The 20744-nt window shown below is 41.4% G+C and overlaps 1 protein-coding gene across 26 annotated transcripts in view; it reads right to left on the reverse strand.

Moving 5' to 3' along the window:
* Positions 1-20744, reverse strand: part of nbeaa (neurobeachin a) — a 925612-nt gene that overhangs the window by 267583 nt on the left and 637285 nt on the right. For 11 of the 26 annotated variants that reach the window (XM_051927338.1, XM_051927337.1, XM_051927335.1 and 8 more), the window contains one exon: positions 19663-19695. The exons of the other annotated variants lie outside the window; for them this stretch is intronic. In XM_051927338.1, the coding sequence (XP_051783298.1) occupies positions 19663-19695 (33 nt within the window). The remainder of the gene's footprint in view (positions 1-19662; positions 19696-20744) is intronic. 26 annotated transcript variants of the gene reach the window in all.

Here is a 20744-nt window from a genome sequence, read left to right on the forward strand (position 1 = left end):
TGTTTGAAATAGTTTACTGTCAAATATATATATATATCCATCCATCCATTTTCCAACCCGCTGAATCCGAACACAGGGTCACGGGGGTCTGCTGGAGCCAATCCCAGCCAACACAGGGCACAAGGCAGGAACCAATCCCGGGCAGGGTGCCAACCCACCGCAGATATATATATATATAGATTTTAAATCATAGAATACTGGTACATTTATTAAAGAGTTGTAATGTTATCCTGCTACAGAAAAAGTGCTGATAGGGCCAATACACTCATCTACAATTCAGGTAAGTTTATCCTGTATAAAATAATGTAAGCAATTAATATAAAAGACCCAGTCAACCATGTGTATAAGCAGATTGTGAGCAGAGGTTTAGTAAAGGGGATCATGCTTTAGAACATTAGAAAAATGTAGATGAGAACAGGCCATTCAGCCCAACAAAGCTGACCAGTCCTATCCACTTCATTCTTCCAAAATAACATCAAGTTGAGTTTTGAAAATCCCTAAAGTCCAACTGCCTACCATTCTACTTGGTCACTTATTTCACGTGTCTATGGTTTTCTGTGTGAAGAAAAACTTTATAATCTTTGTGCGAAATTTATACTTAACGAGTTTCCACATTTGTGCAAAATTTACACTTAACAAGTTTGTTGTTCTTGTTGAAGTAATTTTACAGCAGCAGTCTCAATCCACTGTACTAATTATTTTCATAACTTTAAACACTTTTAAAATGTTGTATGCTGGAGTTTATGAAGAAATAAAACCCTACAGGAAGCTAGGGTACACTATAAGAAGCTAGTCCTTGAACCACAAAAAGGCAGGATTGCACAGTGTGTAAATGGTTGCAAAATTTACTTAAGGGCAGAAAACGCACTGTTATGGAAAGTGTTTTAGCTGTAAAAAATATTCAGGGGGAAGTCCCTTCAGTGTAATAAGGTAGGACGATCCCACAAGCCAGCACAACAGGCCTGAAGCACAATGTAAGATCCCCTTATATAAACTGTCAAAATGATGCAACTCCTCATTAGTTATAAGGTGACAAGATGACCCTGATTCTTCAGGACAGTCCTGTATATTTGCCCCAAATTAGTTGTTCCCACTTCTAAATGTTTAATTATCACATCATTTCAATGTGATGTATAGATACTAATAACGCCCGTACATAGAATTTTGTCTTCAGTGAAATAATTTATATACCAGTTATATCTTATGACTGCAGAAGCCATGCCTGTGTCAATGCAATTGTTAGTGACATAACTGTCTTTAGCCAAATATGTTTCAAATAAAAATGTACTTCAATTGCAAAAACAGCCCTAAAACAGAAAATAATCATTATTATTCAGTTAAGAAAGGACACTTTTAAATTCTATTTATGCAAATTATAGCACTGCTGTTAGTGACACTGTCATAAAAATTTGGTTTTGATACAAAGTTTATAGAATTTGTTGGATATTTTGGTGAGAAAAAGGATAGATCATACGTAAGGACAGAAAATACAAAGAGGCTGGTGTGGGTAAAAACCTATTGTACTAGTCACAAAAATTAACCACCCACTGTAGATCTGTCATTTCACTGTGCATCACAAGTTAAAATTTTTAGGTAAACAAGTACAGAGTGTGATCTGTTTACAAAATCTGCATCCAAAATATTTAGCTTTAAACATCATCAGTAATTAAATTCTCACTTTTTTCAGCGGTATTACACCAGTAGATGGTAGAAAACATGGAAACTGTCAGACTATAACAAATGACACAATATTATATCTCATACTGTAATAACAATATAAGTCATTGTGCAAATATATCTTATAAATCTGCCTTTTTCTACTCATATGCACAGTTGACACAGAGCCAGATTTAGCACAGGGGTTCACCATATAGGACTGCTAGGCAAGCATTATAATATAAGACAAGACAGATAGACACAACTGGGAAACGAGCAGTCAGACTGAGGACTGTTGTATACTATTTTTCATCTGTCAGAGTCAGCATGAAACTGTATCCTCTTTTGCCTTGTTTGGCATTGCAAGTGGGGGCCTGCACGTGAAGAAAGAGTATAACACCTTGGAACATTGCCCGGCACACCTTTGAAACCGACAGACAGATGGGAGATAATGCTATCCGATCCTGAAAATCCTTCTACTGCAACAGTGAAAATAGCAGACTCTACACATCGAAGCCATTGGCTTCCTTCGTCTGTTATGCAGTGTAAGCCGTCATAAAACAAAGCTAAGTTGTTTCTCCTACGTGATTTCTTATCACCGTATCACTAAGGGTCACCTTTTTATATCATATCTGTATAGATTCAGGTTATGTAACACGCTGCAAATACAAAAGAACCCATTTTCAGGGAGCTATCGCCCCCTGCTGGATACACATACATTTTGTGCAATTTCAGAGAATAGAATTTAAAAACGCAACAAAAATAGTCAAATATTTTGGAGAGAGGAGAGTATGATGGGTATAATATGGTGCATAACGTCAAGTAGCTTGTAAAAAAATTAACCAATAACAATAACAACACCACCACTAAGAACAAAACAACAGACGTACAAGACTAATCTGGGGCTTGGAATAAAACATCGTAGGTTCTATTATTTTTATTTTTTATTTTTTTTCATTTTACTTTTAGCTATGTTGTCTGTTTTATTTCAGTTTGTTTTGCTGTGTTTCAATTGTCTCCTCCTTTAATTTGTTGAAAGTTCTATTGCATCAAATAACTTATAATAATAAATATAATAACAAATTTTCCTACAAGCAGAATTGTGAGGTTATTCTGTGAAAATGGACAGGTGTCTCAAGAAACTAGATTACCTGGATCAAAACGTAGGTATTAGTGGAGACTGGCAAACAAGGCAGAAAAGAACACGACTAGAGATGACACCTGGGATACAGCTACCAGAGCAGGAGTGGCTGTTTAGGTCACGGGAGACTGCTGCATGGTAAGTACATGTAAAGCCTCAGAAACCATTGCACAGTGGTGTACAGCTTTTTTTCACTTTGGTGACTAATGGTTGATAACATAACTAAACTGATTTGTGATTAAAATGACAACTTTTATTGTCCTTTCAATAACAGTCAAAGTGAAAAAAAGAAAATTTCTAAATCTCCACTAAACTTAATTTGAAAAGTGAAAAACAATATTTCTAATAGTGAATGTGAGAAAAAAAAGCTACATTTTACAAGTGGAGTTAAAGTAGGCAGGATAGTCGTGCTTGTTTTAATATTGACATCATAAAAACTGTAGCAAATAACAAAAAGAAAAAAAATACAAAATGTCTCATCCTAAATTAAATTCCGGGAGAATCTGGCCATGCTAACTATACAAACTGACAAAACTATTTTTCTGCTGTCCGCACCTTCATCTTCATCTTAGGCACTTGCACCACACTGCTGTATGAATTGCAGGGAGTCTGTCACTGGACTTCTCCTGGCAGCGCAACTACTTAATGGCCTCTGTTGAGCCTCTCTGTACATCTCATTCATTGGGTGGGGAGAATTGTCAGAAGTGTTTTGGCTTAATCTTGTTAAAATCAAGCATGCAACCATGCAGTCTCCATCAGCATCCTAAATCCAGGATGAAATCGCACTACTTTAGTCTAGCATGCCTTCAGCAGAGGTACTGATAAGCTGTTGAGACTGCAAGTCTGTTTAGGCTTTTTGCACAAATATATACTACAAGTGTGGCAATCATTATGAACTGTTACTGACCTGAGTCTGTTTCTCTTCTTGGTATCCTGCTGTGTCGTTTGGTACGTGGCCAAGCTAATAATCCTACATATAGGAAGTGACGCCACTGGGAACCTTGGAATTGAGCAGATCAAATCTGCTTCATATTACACTTTCCAGCACGTACTTAATGATACTGTAGAATGCTCACAAGGGGGTAGGCAGTGAGCTGGCCCAGGTTATCAGAACCATGACTTTGTCTCTGACTTTCTCTATTATAGTTGACTGTGGACCACCACATAGATGATGCTGTCTGGATGTAGTTAAACCCCTATTTTACTTGAGCCCACAACCTTTCAGAAACCATTTATTTACTCATTTTTGTATTATTTTCTAAAGATTCTAACATGTTTGGCAGCAAACAATAAGATAATTTGACAATATCGCATAATACAATATTTTCAAACCTACATAATCCAATTCAGGAGCACAACCGGTTGAAGTATCCCAGTAGCACTGAGTGCTAGGCAGGAATCAGCCCTGAAAGCAGGGACAATGTAGAGTACCTAATTAATCCCACCTGTATGTCTTTGGGACTGTGGAAAAAAAGAAATAACTGGAAAAGCACACATACGTACTTGAGGAGAACTTCATACCTACACTGACCAAGCTTGGGATTTGAAGTTATGACACTGAATCCATTAGGCAACACCACAATACAACCAATTAAAAATAACAGTTCTGTTGATAAAAGATTGTTACTAGACACTACTACAACGTGGAGTAGAATTTATCATTTAATCCATTCATACTGCAGATTAATTATAAAATATGCTTAAGTGCAGACAATGGTCTAAATATTAAGTTCTGTTTTATACCTTTAAGTTTCTTTTGCCTGCTATTTTACTTTAGCCTTCTGGTAGGCAATACAAATTTAAAGTACTTATTAGAAAGAGGCCTGTATACAGAGTTTATAGAGGAGGAGGGAAATAGAAGGAGTTTAAAAAATAAATAAACAAATATCAGGCATATATAATATATCTCATTACATGGTGTAACTTCTTAATGCATAGCAATTTCTTAACACCAGAAGAACCATAATGGTATTTGATTCACTTCAGTTTGGATATCTTTGGCCAACTGTTCATCTTGCTATTGAGTCCAGACTAAAAGTTTCAAATCAGACTCCAATAAATAGTGTAAATCACAGAGTTCTTATTTTGGGTGGCTCTCAGGTGATCAGATTTCATGCTCATGAAAAATCTTCATTAAGGGGGGATACAAGAACCAAAGTTACTAGTTCAGTGTAAAGAACTTTTTATCTTTCACTTAGCACAACAAAAGTGTCAATAAAAAGGATATTCTTTAGTACACAGCATGCTCATGACTCTGGTAACAGATAAAATGTTCCTTAAAACTTTATAGTAACACTTTAAATGTAAGGTTGCAGGCTGTGAAGCTTGTCATCAAGGAGGGAGTCGACCAAAATACAGTAATGTACAATTTAAATAGCCCTTGTCTGCTTTTTTATTTACTTTGTAAATTTACATTTACCGTACCCCATCACATTCATTTTATTAAAGTTCCACAAAGGTTCCAAGGCTGTCCTTTTCTGGAATTTAAAATGGAGATCTGAATTTAAACTCATTATTGTTAATCATGGCACCAGAGAGAGGTGACATTCATGTAAGAATTTCAGTGTACTCTGTGCATGAAATAATGTTACTAATACTAATAAAATTATCTTTGATTTTTGTCAGATACTGAAATGTCAAGCTGATGTCCAAACAGTAGCATGCAGGCATCAGTATTAAACAAAATTTAGCATTTCATCCCCTTGAATATTAAACTCAGTAGCCAATCAGACAATGGCTATTTTGCTTTGATTCTTCTATTTTGTGGTATAGTTATTATTTTGTTATATACCTGACTTACTGTCCATCCACTGACAAAAAAAGACAGCAAAATGGAAGAGCTAAAAAAGAACTTCTGAAGCTCACAAGGCTATTACGTTTTTTGATCTGTGAAGGTAATGTTGTTGCAGCAGCTTAGCAGTCTTGAAACACGAGGTTGTGCTACAATATATAAATATATAATAACATTTTCATACTTGATTAATCCCATTTGGGGTCATAATAGGCAGCCTACCTCAGCAGCAAGCCTGCATACAACATTATCAACTGCAGCAGTCCGATTCAAGGCCCACTTATTCACACATCAACAAAGGGCCAATTTGTTATTGTCAATTATCCTAAAATAAGAGCCATTTGTTAGTTAGTTGGTTTATGTAAAATTGACAGAAATATTTTCCTAGATATGTTAAACATTTTGCCTATATATTAGTGCATAGTCAATGAAAGGTGCAATTATAACCCCCTACAACCCCGAGCATGGGGAAGGCACTATATACATAAATAAAATGTATTATTATTATTATTATTAAGCTCAATTGTAAATGGAATATTCTAATGATTTCTTGTCATTCTGACTACAGGCTACTGAGCTGATGATATGCCTTGCAGTTGGTAAGGCATGGAGGGCAACTTCAAAACAAACTGAATGTACTGAACATAGTGAAGTGAAGCCTATGTAAGTTTGCCATACAAAATAACACAACTTTCAACTTTTAAGTATAGAAAATAACTGAAGTTTAACACGAAAAAGCTAAGAATGCAATGAAATAGAGAAGAAACCTTTTTTTCCTTTTTGCCTTTTATTTTGTGTAATAACTTTTGTGTAATAAATTTTTGTGATTTGTTCTTTTTAAAATTTCCATCCATCCATCCATTATCCAACCCGCTATATCCTAACTACAGGGTCACGGGGGTCTGCTGGAGCCAATCCCACCCAACACAGTGTGCAAGGCAGGAAATAAACCCCGGGCAGGGCGCCAACCCACCGCAGGGCACACACACACACAGAGCCACACACCAAGCACACACTTGGGACAATTTAGAATCACCAATGCACCTAAACTGCATGTCTTTGGACTGTGGGAGGAAACCCACACAAACTCCACACAGGAAGGACCCGGGTCTCCTAACTGCGTGGCAGCAGCGCTACCCACTGTGCCACCGTGCCGCCCTTTTTAAAATTTCACTTTTTCAACATTTTTTTAAAACAAACTTTATAAGACTAAGGAATTTCTTTTGCTACGTGTTTGACTCATGTTGAATCCTACCTTCTCAATGCAGTAGCTGCTCAATTTTGGAAACCTGGAAAAGACAGAGCTACACTTTCAGTTTGAAACTACCTGTTTAAGTTTGACATTGGCAACAACCTGAAAAAACAGGGAATATTGCGCTCCTTTGTGTGACTGTCTAAACTAAGAGAAAGGAATTGACATACTTTAAAAGGAGCTATTATTTGGAAGTGTTGGCATTCCTAGTGCATGATTGAAATGATATCCTCATGCCATGGTCTGAGTGACTGTCCAGAAGGCCGTGATACAGCAGGGGGAGAGCATTAGCATGACAAGAGTAAGGCACCCACAACTCCAGCGCAGCCCAGGTTAATTTCTGGACAACTGTTAATGTTAAATGAGTTAAATGAAAGTGTAAGTAGAGTAACAAGGCTTCAAGAAGGTATAGAGGAAAAATATGATCAGCTATCCAACTTGATGAAAGACATTGAAGACTGCAAGCAGAATAAATCTAATTGGGGAAAAAATGAATGAGTTAATTGACATAGAATTTCCCGCAGTGAAAGTGGAATATATTGAGCTAAATGATGAGTTATTTTATTTGCTAAGTTAAGAGGAAGTGTGAAAGAAGCAACGTTAACATTTCAAGGCAAAATTTAAGACTTTAAACATGTTTGATATAAATAAAATAGACTGGGTTTGGAAGACACGTCAGCATGTTTTAGTGCTTCAAAATAAAAGTGTCTTGGAGATGCCTTCCAATGTGGTAAATGAAAAACTTTTAAAGCCATTCAGTGAGTTCAGAATTCCTTTTGATGTCACTTCTGCCAACAGTGCCTCTCAAGTTTCTGTAAAAACAAGAAGTTGATTTAGCTCATCGGTAACCTCCGTTAGCGTGCTTAAGATGCAGGAGGCAGAGCCCGCAGCACTGCTCACTCAGTCACCCTGAAACTTTACCAAGGCAGCAGGCTCTAGTCTTGGAAGAGGCATAGCTAAAGGCCAGAAGATAAAGGCCAGAAGATAATCCGAAGAGGCACAGCTTAAGGCCAAAATAGATCAGTTGACTTTAGAGGATGCAATGGCAGAATCCAGTGAAAGATTGAAAGCTCTAAAAGGACACACTGACATTCACAACATCCCAAATCGTTGTAATGCTCCTAAAAATCCAGTTCAGAAGAAAGAATGTGGCATTTTAACAGAGCCATATGGCGCAAGCAGCAGTAGTTCTTTGCACACTAATGAAAGTAAATATGAAATTTGTCAGATGATAAAAAGTTCACTTATTGAAATAGTATGTAACCAACAAAACAAGGCACCATACAGAAAAGTTTCTTTATTTGAAGGTGACTTATTGGCCTATGCAAGCTTTACTTGGGCACTTGACCATTGTCATGGGTGGCTGGGGCCCCTGCCCGGCCGGGACACCTCTGCCTTGGATGGACCGGGGGAGCAAGTGTGGACAGAGCATCACCTCCCCTGGAACGGTAGATGGCAGCCCCCCTGGATGGCAGTGATACCTCGAACTCCTGCAGGGCTTCATGGGAATTGGAAATCATTAAAGCCCTGTTGGGATCCGGGGATGCCGCCAGGATGTGCTGCAACTGTCCCTGAGCCTGATTGGGCGGTTCTTTTGCCATACCTGGAAGTGCTACTGGAAGTGGGTCATCGAGCACCTGGAGCACTTCCAGGTGACCCATATAAGGGACCAGCAGACACTACTCCGGGAGCCAGAGTCGGGAGGAGAGGGACTAAGCTTGCCGGAGATGGGTGGAGGAGAAAAAGAAGAGAAGTATTGTGATTGTGCTATTGTGTTTATTGGGACTGTGTTGTGCCTGTGGGAATGAGGAAGGCGTTGCCCACAGGCAGAAGAAAATAAAATAAAGACAGTTATTTGTTTTATAAGTGTGCCTCCCATGTCTGTCTGTGTCGGGTCAGGCACTGGTATAGTGCCTTTTGTTACACCATGCTATAGGAAATATGTTGGAGAGCCCTCAGGATAAATTAGACTACTTAGTGCAAAATAACAGAGGTTCACCACATGAAATTGTTAAAGGATGAATCCACTTGCCACCAGAGGAAAGTTACATAGATGCCTGGAAGCAGCTTGAGAGTTATTATGGTAACCAGTGTCACAGGTGGCTGGGTGTGGTCGGCATTCAGCTGCCTATGAAAAGGTCCGCCTCCCGACAATCAAGGCTGGAGTCGGGTGAGGAGGTGGACGAGGTCAGAGAAGGAGGTGGGCGAAGAGAGGCCTGAGAGTGTGTGAAGAGGGAGGAAGAAGGAATACTGGACTTTGGGAGACTGTGGGGTGTTTGGCGGCGGTGCACATAGAGACTTGTAAATATTAGTAGTGTGAATAAACGTGTGGTGATGCCTAAGAACGTGTCCTCCTGTCTGTGTCCGGGCTGTACCCTTTCACACCAGATACAGAGATCTGATGTATACCTGGACAAAGCAATGAAGTGGCCTCAAATACAGTCTGGGAGACTATGCAACTGTTCTTACTCGTTGTATGAATGTTATGTCCAAAGTGTAGAATGAACAAGAACTTGACAGAAATACAAACATTCATACCGTACTATCAAAGCTTCCATATCAGTTGCAAGACAAGCGGGAAACTATAGTTTATGATATTGAGAAAAATCAAGACCAGAGTGCATGACTTGCTGACCTAGTTGACTTTCTATGTTGGAAGGCTAAAATATCTTTGCATCCTGTGCATGGAAAAGCCCATCAAAGACATACAGTATATCCAGGAAGGAGAAGTTAAAGGCTGACAAAGAAAATCTTGCCCGAAAAGTGGCCCGAGAAGAAGCAGTTTTGCTAAAAACATTATAGTTACTGCTGAAAAAGGGACTCAAGACACCTCTGTCAAAAAGGCAACAACAGCTGTCTGTGCATTCAGTAAACCTTGCCTATTTTGTAATGAAAGTCACACCCTCATTAAAAGCTCTAAGATCAAGAAACTACCAAACGAAGGTAGGATTGATTTTTTGAAATCTAAAAGTTTATGCTTCAAGTGCCTTAAGTAAGGGCATTTTAGAAAAGACTGTGTAGAAAAAATTAAATGTCAAATATGTTCTCAGCTACATTCAGATATCTTGCTTCATTTACTAAAAAGAGGACAACAATACTGAAAAGAAGGATATCTTCTGCTCATACTGTATGTCTCTGTGGAATCAGATACAGTACATGCAATGCAACTGGGGCTGGTACAGATTGTGTGCTAGCTGTGGTAAAGGTCAAGTCCAAAATGAGTGAAAAGTTTATAGAAACCTATGCCTTTATAGATTCTGGCCATACTTCAACATTCTGCACAGAAGACCTTCAAAGACTCTTAAACCTACAAGGAAGAAGAACTCAGATTCACATCAGCACAGCAGAAATTGATAAGGTCAATAAACGAAAACTAGTAAAATGTTCTGTCCTATCAGAATTACAAGTCTGTGGAGTTGAAGAAAATATATTCATTGAATTACCAAAGGTTTACACACTGAACTTCATCCTAGTGAAAAAAGAGAACATTCCAAGGAAAGAGGGTATTGTGAAATGGTCTTACCTCAAAAATGGGCATCTACCGCAGATTGAAGCAGTAGTGGGCTTGTTAATAGATACAAATGCCCCTAAAGCCATGGATTCATGGCGAGTCATACACAGTAGAGGTGAAGGTGTGCATGCTGTGAAGACGGTTCTTGGATGCATTGTCAATGGTCTGCTACAGGGGTCAGAAAATGAAGACTGCAAAGATATACAGTCAGTCAGTTGTCAAGAGTCAGTCAGAGTCTGCAAAACTGGTGGATGGACACTATTATCACAGAACATATTAAGGAATCCCCTCCTTTAACCGCCACCTTATCGTGGTGGAGGGGTTTGCGTGTCCCAATGATCCTAGGAGCTCTGTTGTCCGGGGCTTTATGCCCCTGGTAGGGCCACCCAAGGCAAACTGGTCCTAGGTGAGGGATGAGACAAAGAGCGGTTCAAACCTTCTATGATGAATGAAAACTTTGGACGCCGTTTTCCCTTGCCCGGACGTGGGTCACCGGGGCCCCACTCTGGAGCCAGGCCTGGAGGTGGGGCTCGATGGCGAGCGCCTGGTGGCCGGGCCTGCACCCATGGGGCTCGGCCGGGCACAGCCCGAAGAGGCAACGTGGGTCCCCCTTCCCATGGGCTCACCACCTATGGGAGGGGCCAAGGAGGTCGGGTGCAGTGTGAGTTGGGTGGTGGCAGAAGGCGGGGACCTTGGCGGTCCGATCCTCGGCTACAGAAGCTGGCTCTTGGGACGTGGAATGTCACCTCTCTGAAGGGGAAGGAGCCTGAGCTAGTGCGCGAAGTTGAGAGGTTCCGGCTAGATATAGTCGGACTCACCTCGACGCACAGCTTGGACTCTGGAACCAATCTCCTTGAGAGGGGCTGGACTCTGTACCACTCTGGAGTTGCCCCCGGTGAGAGGCGCCGAGCGGGTGTGGGTATACTTATTGCCCCCTGACTTGGAGCCTGTACATTGGGGTTTACCCCGGTGGACGAGAGGGTAGCCTCCCTTCGCCTTCGGGTGGGGGGACGGGTCCTAACTGTTGTTTGTGCGTATGCACCGAACAGCAGTTCGGAGTACCCATCCTTTTTGGAGTCCCTGGAGGGGGTGCTAGAGGGCATACCTTCTGGGGACTCCCTCGTTCTGCTGGGAGACTTCAATGCTCACGTGGGCAATGCCAGTGAGACCTGGAAGGGCGTGATTGGGAGGAATGGCCCCCCCGATCTGAACCCGAGCGGTGTTTTGTTATTGGACTTCTGTGCTCGTCACGGATTGTCCATAACGAACATCATGTTCAAGCATAGGGGTGTTCATATGTGCACTTGGCATCAGGACACCCTAGGCCTCAGTTCGATGATCGACTTTGTGGTCGTGTCGTCGGACTTGCGGCCACATGTCTTGGACATTCGGGTGAAGAGAGGGGCGGAGCTGTCAACTGATCACCACCTGGTGGTGAGTTGGCTTCGATGGTGGGGGAGGATGCCGGTCAGGCGTGGTAGGCCCAAACGTGTTGTGAGGGTCTGCTGGGAACGTCTGGCAGAGCCCCCTGTAAGAAGTAGCTTCAACTCCCACCTCCGGCAGAACTTCGACCACATCCTGAGGGAGGTGGGGGACATTGAGTCCGAATGGGCCATGTTCCGTGCCTCTATTGTTGAGGCGGCTGACCGGAGCTGTGGCTGTAAGGTGGTCGGTGCCTGTCGTGGCGGCAATCCCCGAACCCGTTGGTGGACACCGGTGGTGAAGGATGCCGTCAAGCTGAAGAAGGAGTCCTACAGGACCCTTTTGTCCTGTGGGACCCTGGAGGCAGCTGATAGGTACCGGCAGGCCAAGCGGAATGCGGCTTTGGTGGTTGCTGAGGCAAAAACTCGGGCGTGGGAGGAGTTTGGGGAGGCCATGGAGAACGACTTTCGGACGGCTTCGAGGAGATTCTGGTCCGCCATCCGGCGTCTCAGGAAGGGGAAGCAGTGCAGTGTCAACACTGTATATGGTGGGGATGGTGCGCTGCTGACCTCGACTCGGGACGTTGTGGGTCAGTGGGGGGGAGTACTTCGAAGACCTCCTCAATCCCATTAACATGCCTTCCAATGAGGAAGCAGAGCCTGGGGACTCAGAGGTGGGCTCCCCCATCTCTGGGACTGAGGTCACCGAGGTGGTCAAAAAACTCCTTGGTGGCAGGGCCCCGGGGGTGGAAGAGATACGCCCGGAGTTCCTCAAGGCTCTGGATGTTGTAGGACTGTCTTGGTTGACACGCCTCTGCAACATCGCATGGACATCAGGGACAGTGCCTCTGGATTGGCAGACTGGGGTGGTGGTCCCCCTCTTTAAGAAGGGGGACCGGAGGGTGTGTTCCAACTACAGAGGGATCACACTCCTCAGCCTCCCTGGAAAAGTCTATTCAGGGGTCCTGGAGAGGAGGGTCCGTCGGATAGTCGAGCCTCGGATTCAGGAGGAACAGTGTGGTTTTCGTCCTGGTCGCGGAACAGTGGACCAGCTCTATACCCTTAGCAGGGTCCTGGAGGGTGCATAGGAGTTTGCCCAACCAGTCTACATGTGTTTTGTGGACTTGGAAAAGGCATTCGACCGTGTCCCTCGGGGAATCCTGTGGGGGGTACTCCGAGAGTATGGGGTACCGGCCCCCCTGATAAGGGCTGTTCGGTCCCTGTACGATCGGTGCCAGAGCTTGGTCCGCATTGCCGGCAGTAAGTCGAACCCGTTTCCAGTGAGAGTTGGACTCCGCCAGGGCTGCCCTTTGTCACCGATTCTGTTCATAACTTTTATGGACAGAATTTCTACGCGCAGCCAGGGCGTTGAGGGGGTCCGGTTTGGTGGGCTCAGGATTGGGTCACTGCTTTTTGCAGATGATGTTGTCCTATTTGCTTCATCAGGCCGTGATCTTCAGCTCTCTCTGGATCGGTTCGCAGCCGAGTGTGAAGCGGCTGGGATGAGAATCAGCACCTCCAAATCTGAGACTATGGTCCTCAGCCGGAAAAGGGTGGAGTGCCCTCTCAGGGTTGGTAGCGAGATCCTGCCTCAAGTGGAGGAGTTCAAGTATCTCGGGATCTTGTTCACGAGTGAGGGAAGAATGGAGCGTGAGATCGACAGGCGGATCGGTGCGGCATCCGCAGTAATGCGGGCGCTGCATCGGTCTGTCGTGGTGAAAAAGGAGCTGAGCCGCAAGGCGAAGCTTTCAATTTACCAGTCGATCTATGTTCCTACCCTCACCTATGGTCATGAGCTATGGGTAGTGACCGAAAGAACGAGATCGCGAATACAAGCGGCTGAAATGAGTTTCCTCCGCAGGGTGTCTGGGCTTTCCCTTAAAGATAGGGTGAGAAGCTCAGTCATCCGGGAGGGGCTCAGAGTAGAGCCGCTGCTCCTCCGCATCGAGAGGAGTCAAATGAGGTGGCTCAGACATCTGATCAGGATGCTTCCTGGATGCCTCCCTGGTGAGGTGTTCCGGGCACGTCCAACCGGGAGGAGGCCCCAGGGAAGACCCAGGACACGTTGGAGGGACTATGTCTCTCGACTGGCCTGGGAACGCCTTGGGATTCTCCCGGAAGAGCTAGAAGAAGTGGCCGGGGAGAGGGAAGTCTGGGCATCTCTGCTCAAGCTGCTGCCCCCGCGACCCGACCTCGGATAAGCGGGAGACAATGGATGGATGGATGGATATTAAGGAATATAAATCAAAAATGAGATTAAAGCCATTCTCTTTAGAAGACTTGTACACAGCTGAAGCATCGCTTATACATCACAATGACACACTTATATGGAAGAGATTAAAGCTTTACAGAAAAATCACCATGTAAAGAAAAACAGCCAAATCTACAAACTACACCTGGCTCAGCAAAATGGAATTCTAAAAGTCAGAGGAAAATTCAGAAAAGCTGCTATGCCAGAGGAAGCTAAACACCCTGCAATTCTTCACAAAAGTTCACATGCTGCTTCATTTATTTTGCAGCACATCCACAAAGAAAATGGACATTGTGGATGTAACTATATGCTAACACAGTTGCATCAGAAATATTAGATCCTTCGGGCTTATTCAACTATCAGAAGAATCATTTCAAAGTACACAATTTGTAGAAGACACCATGCAAAAACAGGTGAGCAAAAATGGCACATCTTCTCCTTTGCCTTTTACCAATGTTGGAGTTGACTACTTTGGACCTTTTCAAGTTAAAAGAGGACAAATCTTAGTCCAGAGGTATGGAGTAATTTTCACTTGCCTAATGATAAGAGCTGTACACATTTAGTTTGAGTTTAGATACTGATTCCTGCATTAATGCAATACATTGCTTACTTTGTAGAAGAGGACAAGTTAAAGTCATGCACTTGGATAACGGGGAAATCTTCTCTGGTACTAAAAAACAGTTACATAAAGCAATCAAAGATGTTGACCAGAAGAAAATAAGCAACATGATGACTAAGAAAAAAATAAATGGATTATCAACCCACCATCAGCTTTGCAACATGGCAGCATATGGGAATGACAAATTAGAAGTCCTAAACTCAATACTTAATCAACAAACATTAGATGATGAAAGTCTCAAACAGTAATGCGTGAAGTAGAATCTATCATCAACAACAGACCCTTCACTAAGGTATTAGATGACCCAAATGACTTGGAAGCACTGAAAATGGGCAGGAGGAGGAGTATAGGAACGTAATCAAGGACTTTGTTAAATTGTGCGACTCAAACCACCTACAACTGAACACCAGCAAAACTAAGGCACTGGTGGTGGATTTTAGGAGGACCAGTCCCCTCATGGACCCCGTGATCATCAGAGGTGACTGTGTGCAGAGGGTACAGACCTATAAATAGCTGGATGATAAATTGGACTGGACTGCCAATACTGATGCTCTGTGTAAGAAAGGACAGAGCCGACTATACTTCCTTAGAAGGCTGGCATCCTTCAACATCTGCAATAAGATGCTGCAGATGTTCTATCAGATGGTTGTGGCGAGTGCCCTCTTCTACGCAGTGGTGTGCTGGGGAGGCAGCATAAAGAAGAAGGACGCCTCACGCCTGGACAAACTGGTGAGGAAGGCAGGCTCTATTGTAGGCACGGAGCTGCACAGTTTGACATCTGTGGCAGAGCGACGGGCGCTGAGCAGGCTCCTGTCAATCATGGAGAATCCACTGCATCCACAGAACAGTATCATCTCCAGACAGAGGAGCAGCTTCAGCGACAGACTGCTGTTACTGTCCTGCTCCACTGACAGACTGAGGAGATCGTTCCTCCACCACACTATGTGACTCTTCAGTTCCACCCAGTTTGGGGTAAATGTTAACATTATACAAAGTTACTGTCTGTTATACCTGCATTTCTATCACTCTTTAATATTGTTTTTTTTTTATCAGTATGCTGCTGCTGGAGTATGTGAATTTCCCCTTGGGATTAATAATAATAATAATAATAATAATACTACATTTTATTTATATAGCGCCTTTCCCATGCTCAAGGCACTTACAGAATAAATAAAGAACGGCAGAATATACAGTATATAGCATTGTACAAACCAGATAAATAAACAAAGAAGATTAAGACAGTAAATTCTGAAAAAAAAAACAGACAACATAACTGATGGTCTCGCACACACACACATACAGGTCACATGACCATCTTAACAGAGAAGTAAACTGAGAGAAGGGTAATAAAGTCAGGTAGAGCTAAAAGCCTTCCTGAACAGATGAGTTTTGAGTTGTTTTTTAAAAGAATTCATGGAGTCAGCTGACCTGATTAATTTCGGTAGGTCATTCCAGAGTCTGGGCGCTATACAGCTGAAGGCCCTGTCACCCATGGAGTGTAGATTAGTGAGGGGCACAACAAGAGGAGGAATCAAAAATGACACCAAGATTTTTTACAGTAGAGGCAGGTCTGATGAGATCACCGCCAAGATGGACTGAGAAGGAGCTCATTTTATTAAGTTGCATTTTAGTCCCAATTTGCAGGAGTTCAGTTTTATTGCAATTTAATTTTAAAGAGTTCTGCTCCATCCAGGTTTTAATTTCACTAAAGCAGGTTGTGAGCTGAGAAAGCTCTAATGAAGTTCCACTTTTAACATTGAAGTAGAGTTGAGTATCATCTGCATAAAAATGATAACTCAGTCCATAGCTACAGATAATATGGCCAAGAGGAAGCATGTAAATACAGAGAAGCAGAGGACCGAGGACAGAGCCCTGAGGGACTCCTTGTGTGACTGGCGCTGAGCTGGATCTGCTGTTGCCAAGACTAACAAACTCTTGCCTATCAGTCAGATAGTATCTATCTATCTATCTACTCAAGACTCAACCTGTCATACCTCCATAACTTTTTTCCTAAAAGACAATGGAAACAAGTTGAATATATTGCTGATTTGTTTTGGAAAAGATGGACTAAAAGTGTTTTTACCATTACTTCAAGAATGTCAAAAACGGCTTACACCAAGTAGAAATCTTGAACCAGTAGACATTGTATTGATAGAAGACGAAGCTAAACCCTGTAACTCTTTAGTAATGGGGCAAGTTATCAAGACAATGCCAGATGCCAAATGTGCAGTCAGAAGAGTCTGTGTTCAGTGTACTGGACAGACTGTAAACAAGCGTTTGTCTGCTCCAAGAAATACACATTTAGTGTTTATGAATGAGTTAAGTAATACTGTAGTAATTGTCTATGTCCTCAGCATAAACAATTAGGTGCATTAGGTAATTTGGTAGTTAGTTTATGTTAAATCGATAAAAGTATTTTCCTAGTTATGTTAAAACATTTGCCATATTTTAGTGCATAGTCAATGGACAGTTCAATTATAACCCCTACAAGCTAAATTGTAAATGGAATATTCTAATTATTTTGTGTCATTCTGACTACAGATGAGTTCTGTTTTTAACCAGCCTTGCAGCCACCATAAAAAACCTCACACTGTTCTAGTGTTGGAACAGATGGTTCATTGTGTGGTGGGTGCCCACATGCTTTTGACCCCCCCTCCCCTTTGTAGTTAGTAAAGCATGGCGGGCAAACAGTTTCAAACTGTACTGAACGTACTAAATGTATTAAAGTGAAGCCTATTTAAATTATCCATAGAAAAATAATACAACTTTTAAGGATAGAGCAGGGTTCTCCAACTCCAGTCCTGGAGCAGCAAAATCTGGTCACTAATTAAGAAAAGGGTTAGAATGAAAACTAGCAGCCACAGTAGCTCTCCAGGACTGGAGTTGGAGACCGCTGGTATAGAGAGTAACTGAAGCTTAACATGAGAAAGCTAAGATTGTAATGAAACAGAGAAGAAACCTTTTTTCCCCTTTTGCCATTTATTCTGCATATTTAATAACTTTTTTCTGAATTTTTGTGATTTGTTCTTTTAAAGGCTAAGAGGTCATTAAAGGCCATCAGCAGTGTGTCTGTTTGTGAAGACAGTGTCGACCTTGTCGAGAGGTTAACTTACCTTGCCAGTGACATTCATGTCTCTGGTGACTCTTCCTATGAAGTCAGTAGACGGATTAGGAGAGCATGGGGGGTCATGAGGTCGCTGGAAAGGGGTGTGTGGCACTCTCGATATCTATGCAAAAGGACGAAGGTCCAAGACTTTAGTGTCCTGTTGCTTCCTGTCTTGCCATATGGTTGCAAGACATGGACGCTATCCAGTGACCTGAGACGAAGACTGGACTCCTTTGGTACTGTGAATCCATGGGTACCGCTGGTTTGACTTTGTGTCGAATGAGCAGTTGCTCATGGAGTCCCGAATGAGGCACATTACCTGCAGCTTGAGGGAGCGTCAGTTACGGCACTACGGCCATGTGGCGCATTTCCCCGAAGGTGATCCGACTCGTAAGATCCTCATTGTTGGGAACCCGAATGGCTGGACCAGGCCAAGGGGTCGCCCACGTAACACCTGGCTGTGGCAGATAGAGGGTCATTTCCGGAGGGTGAGACTGGACCACGTGTCTGCTTGGGGAGTTGCAAAGTTGCAACTTGGATCCCAAGTTGTTTTTCGTTGTGTAGTGGGTGTGGCAACTCACTGTACCAGTGCATGCACCCCAACTTGACTTGACTTGACTTGTTCTTTTAAAATTTTCACTAAATATTTTTAAATTAACTTTATTGAACTGAGGAGTTTCTGTTGATACGTGTTTGACTCATGTGGGATCTTATCTTGTCAACTCGACTTTGGGAACCTGAAAACGATGCAGCTTCATCTAATATATCTGTAAGATATGAAAGGAAACTGGATTACATGTAGAAAAAAACAGAATTTCTAGGCATGAGATTCAAGCTTGAGATGCTGAATTCATGAAACAGAAATTGCTAATTTATTTTCTTTGGATGAATAATATAAGACACTGAATTCTTTTAGTAATCTTATGGAAGCGTGGCCAAGCGATTCAAACAGTAGACTTCAAACAAGGGTGTTTATTGAAATTACAACCTATCCTCACTTTGAGACACAAACTTCTCATTCCAAAAGAAAGCAAGGTATTGTACACAATGCACATATAATTATGAAAACAAAAAAAATCTACTTATATATAAAATAAAGACCATATAAAACTCAACATAATTGCTGTAGAACTGAAGTAACCACCAAATATAGCCTGAAGTTAATTCAGATTCACATTAACATTTATGTGTATTTTCTATTTCTGTTGTTAGATGATAGAGTGAAACAAACTTGCTATTAGAAAACAGGGACAAAAAGAAATCGTATTGTTTAGGGGAAGTGGTGGATAGGACCACACCGTGAAAATCCATCTAGACACTTGTTAACAATTGCACATTATTTAACAACATCACATCAAGTCACTTGTTTAACGGTTTAGGGAAATTGTGTTATATAAAATATTCATATTGTCACTATCTATTTTAAATTTTACATGTGCATGACTCAACCATTACAACAAAATCACTTAAATTTGAAGGAAAATACATAAATAATTTTAAAATGTTAGTAATGTATTATTATTGTTATTATTATTTCACATGATGCACTTTTCTTGTAGGTTCCCAAACTGCATATCACATACCCAATTTACTGTATATAGCTCTGGGTACTTTTTATTTTCAGAGATTTTTCATGGAATCTAAAGCTAAATGCCCTTTATAATTAATTATCCTGATTGAAAAATATAAGCCAATTTTCTTCTTTCTCCCCAGTCTGGGAACCTGTTTTTAAAATTACACAGCAAAATGAATAGATTGCACAATCAAACTAACAGGCATTGCATGGTTGCAGAATGATCAAACAATGCAGACTTTTGATTTTGAAAATTAGATATTTCATTATTTTTTCCAAGAAATGTTAAAACATCAAGTGTTCATTTGTTTAGTTAAAATGCACATTTTTTGACCACTTGCCTCTTGATGTAAATATTCTGGGAAGGAAAAATGCTAAAACAAAAGATGATAAACACTAGTTAACAAAGGCTCAGAACAAAAAGCTAATGATGAAATTCATATTAATAAAGAATAAAAATTAAATTGTGTCCCAGGGCAAAATAACCTATAAACAATAATTCCTTATGATTTTTTTACACATATTTATTTCAAAAAAGAGTCATAGATACTGGAGTCTTTAATGGCACCATTGGGTTATACCTTGGCTCTATTAGTAAAATAATTTCAATACTTAAAACAGTTTTTCTATCATAGACTTCAAAAACAAAACCACATCTACTATAAATATAAAAATAAACTGTATAATAACAACAGGACATCCACTAGAATGTACAGTGTTATCAAAAAATAATCTTGTCCAGTCTTCTAGCTTGCTTTAATAGTTCACGATCATATTTCGAACAAGACAATATATTGCAAGATTGCCTTAGCAATCTGTAGTAGTAGGGAGTTGTACCAGGTTAGCCATTATGGATTCAATGAGAAGTCAAGTCAAGTCAAGTGTTTAGAATGCAGGAATCACACATACTGTAATTCTTCATTTACAAATCTCCACAGCTTATCATGACTTCATCAGAAGAAAAGAAAAAATGAGTCCTAGATTGGACAAAAATGAATCACAGGGCACAATGTCACTTAAGCATACACCCTTACTCATACCTGCCCGATACGGAGATACCAAGTAAAACAGATATCTTTGAGAAGTGAAGGGTAAAAAGAAGGCCAGGAGAAAACCAAAGTGGACACAGACAGTGGCTGGACTGAAAATCAAGCCCTAATTTTAGGCAGCAGTAACCACTATTATGTCTGGAGACATTACTTTGTCTATTCTCTGATCATTCCCTGTGGCAGCACATATACTTTATGTTCTATGGAGTACATTTACAAAACCAAAATTTGTACACATGCAACGGGAGGAAATGTTATGTAAATGTCCACAATGTACAGGAGAATAAATGGACAAACCTACTTAAGTAGGTTTGTTAGGCTTCACTGAAGCATCAGAAATGATCAGGGACAAAAGGCAAAAAAGCTTTATGATT

The sequence above is a fragment of the Erpetoichthys calabaricus genome, chromosome 4 (genome assembly GCF_900747795.2).
Source record: "Erpetoichthys calabaricus chromosome 4, fErpCal1.3, whole genome shotgun sequence".
In the NCBI taxonomy this organism is placed as follows: Eukaryota; Metazoa; Chordata; class Cladistia; order Polypteriformes; family Polypteridae; genus Erpetoichthys; species Erpetoichthys calabaricus.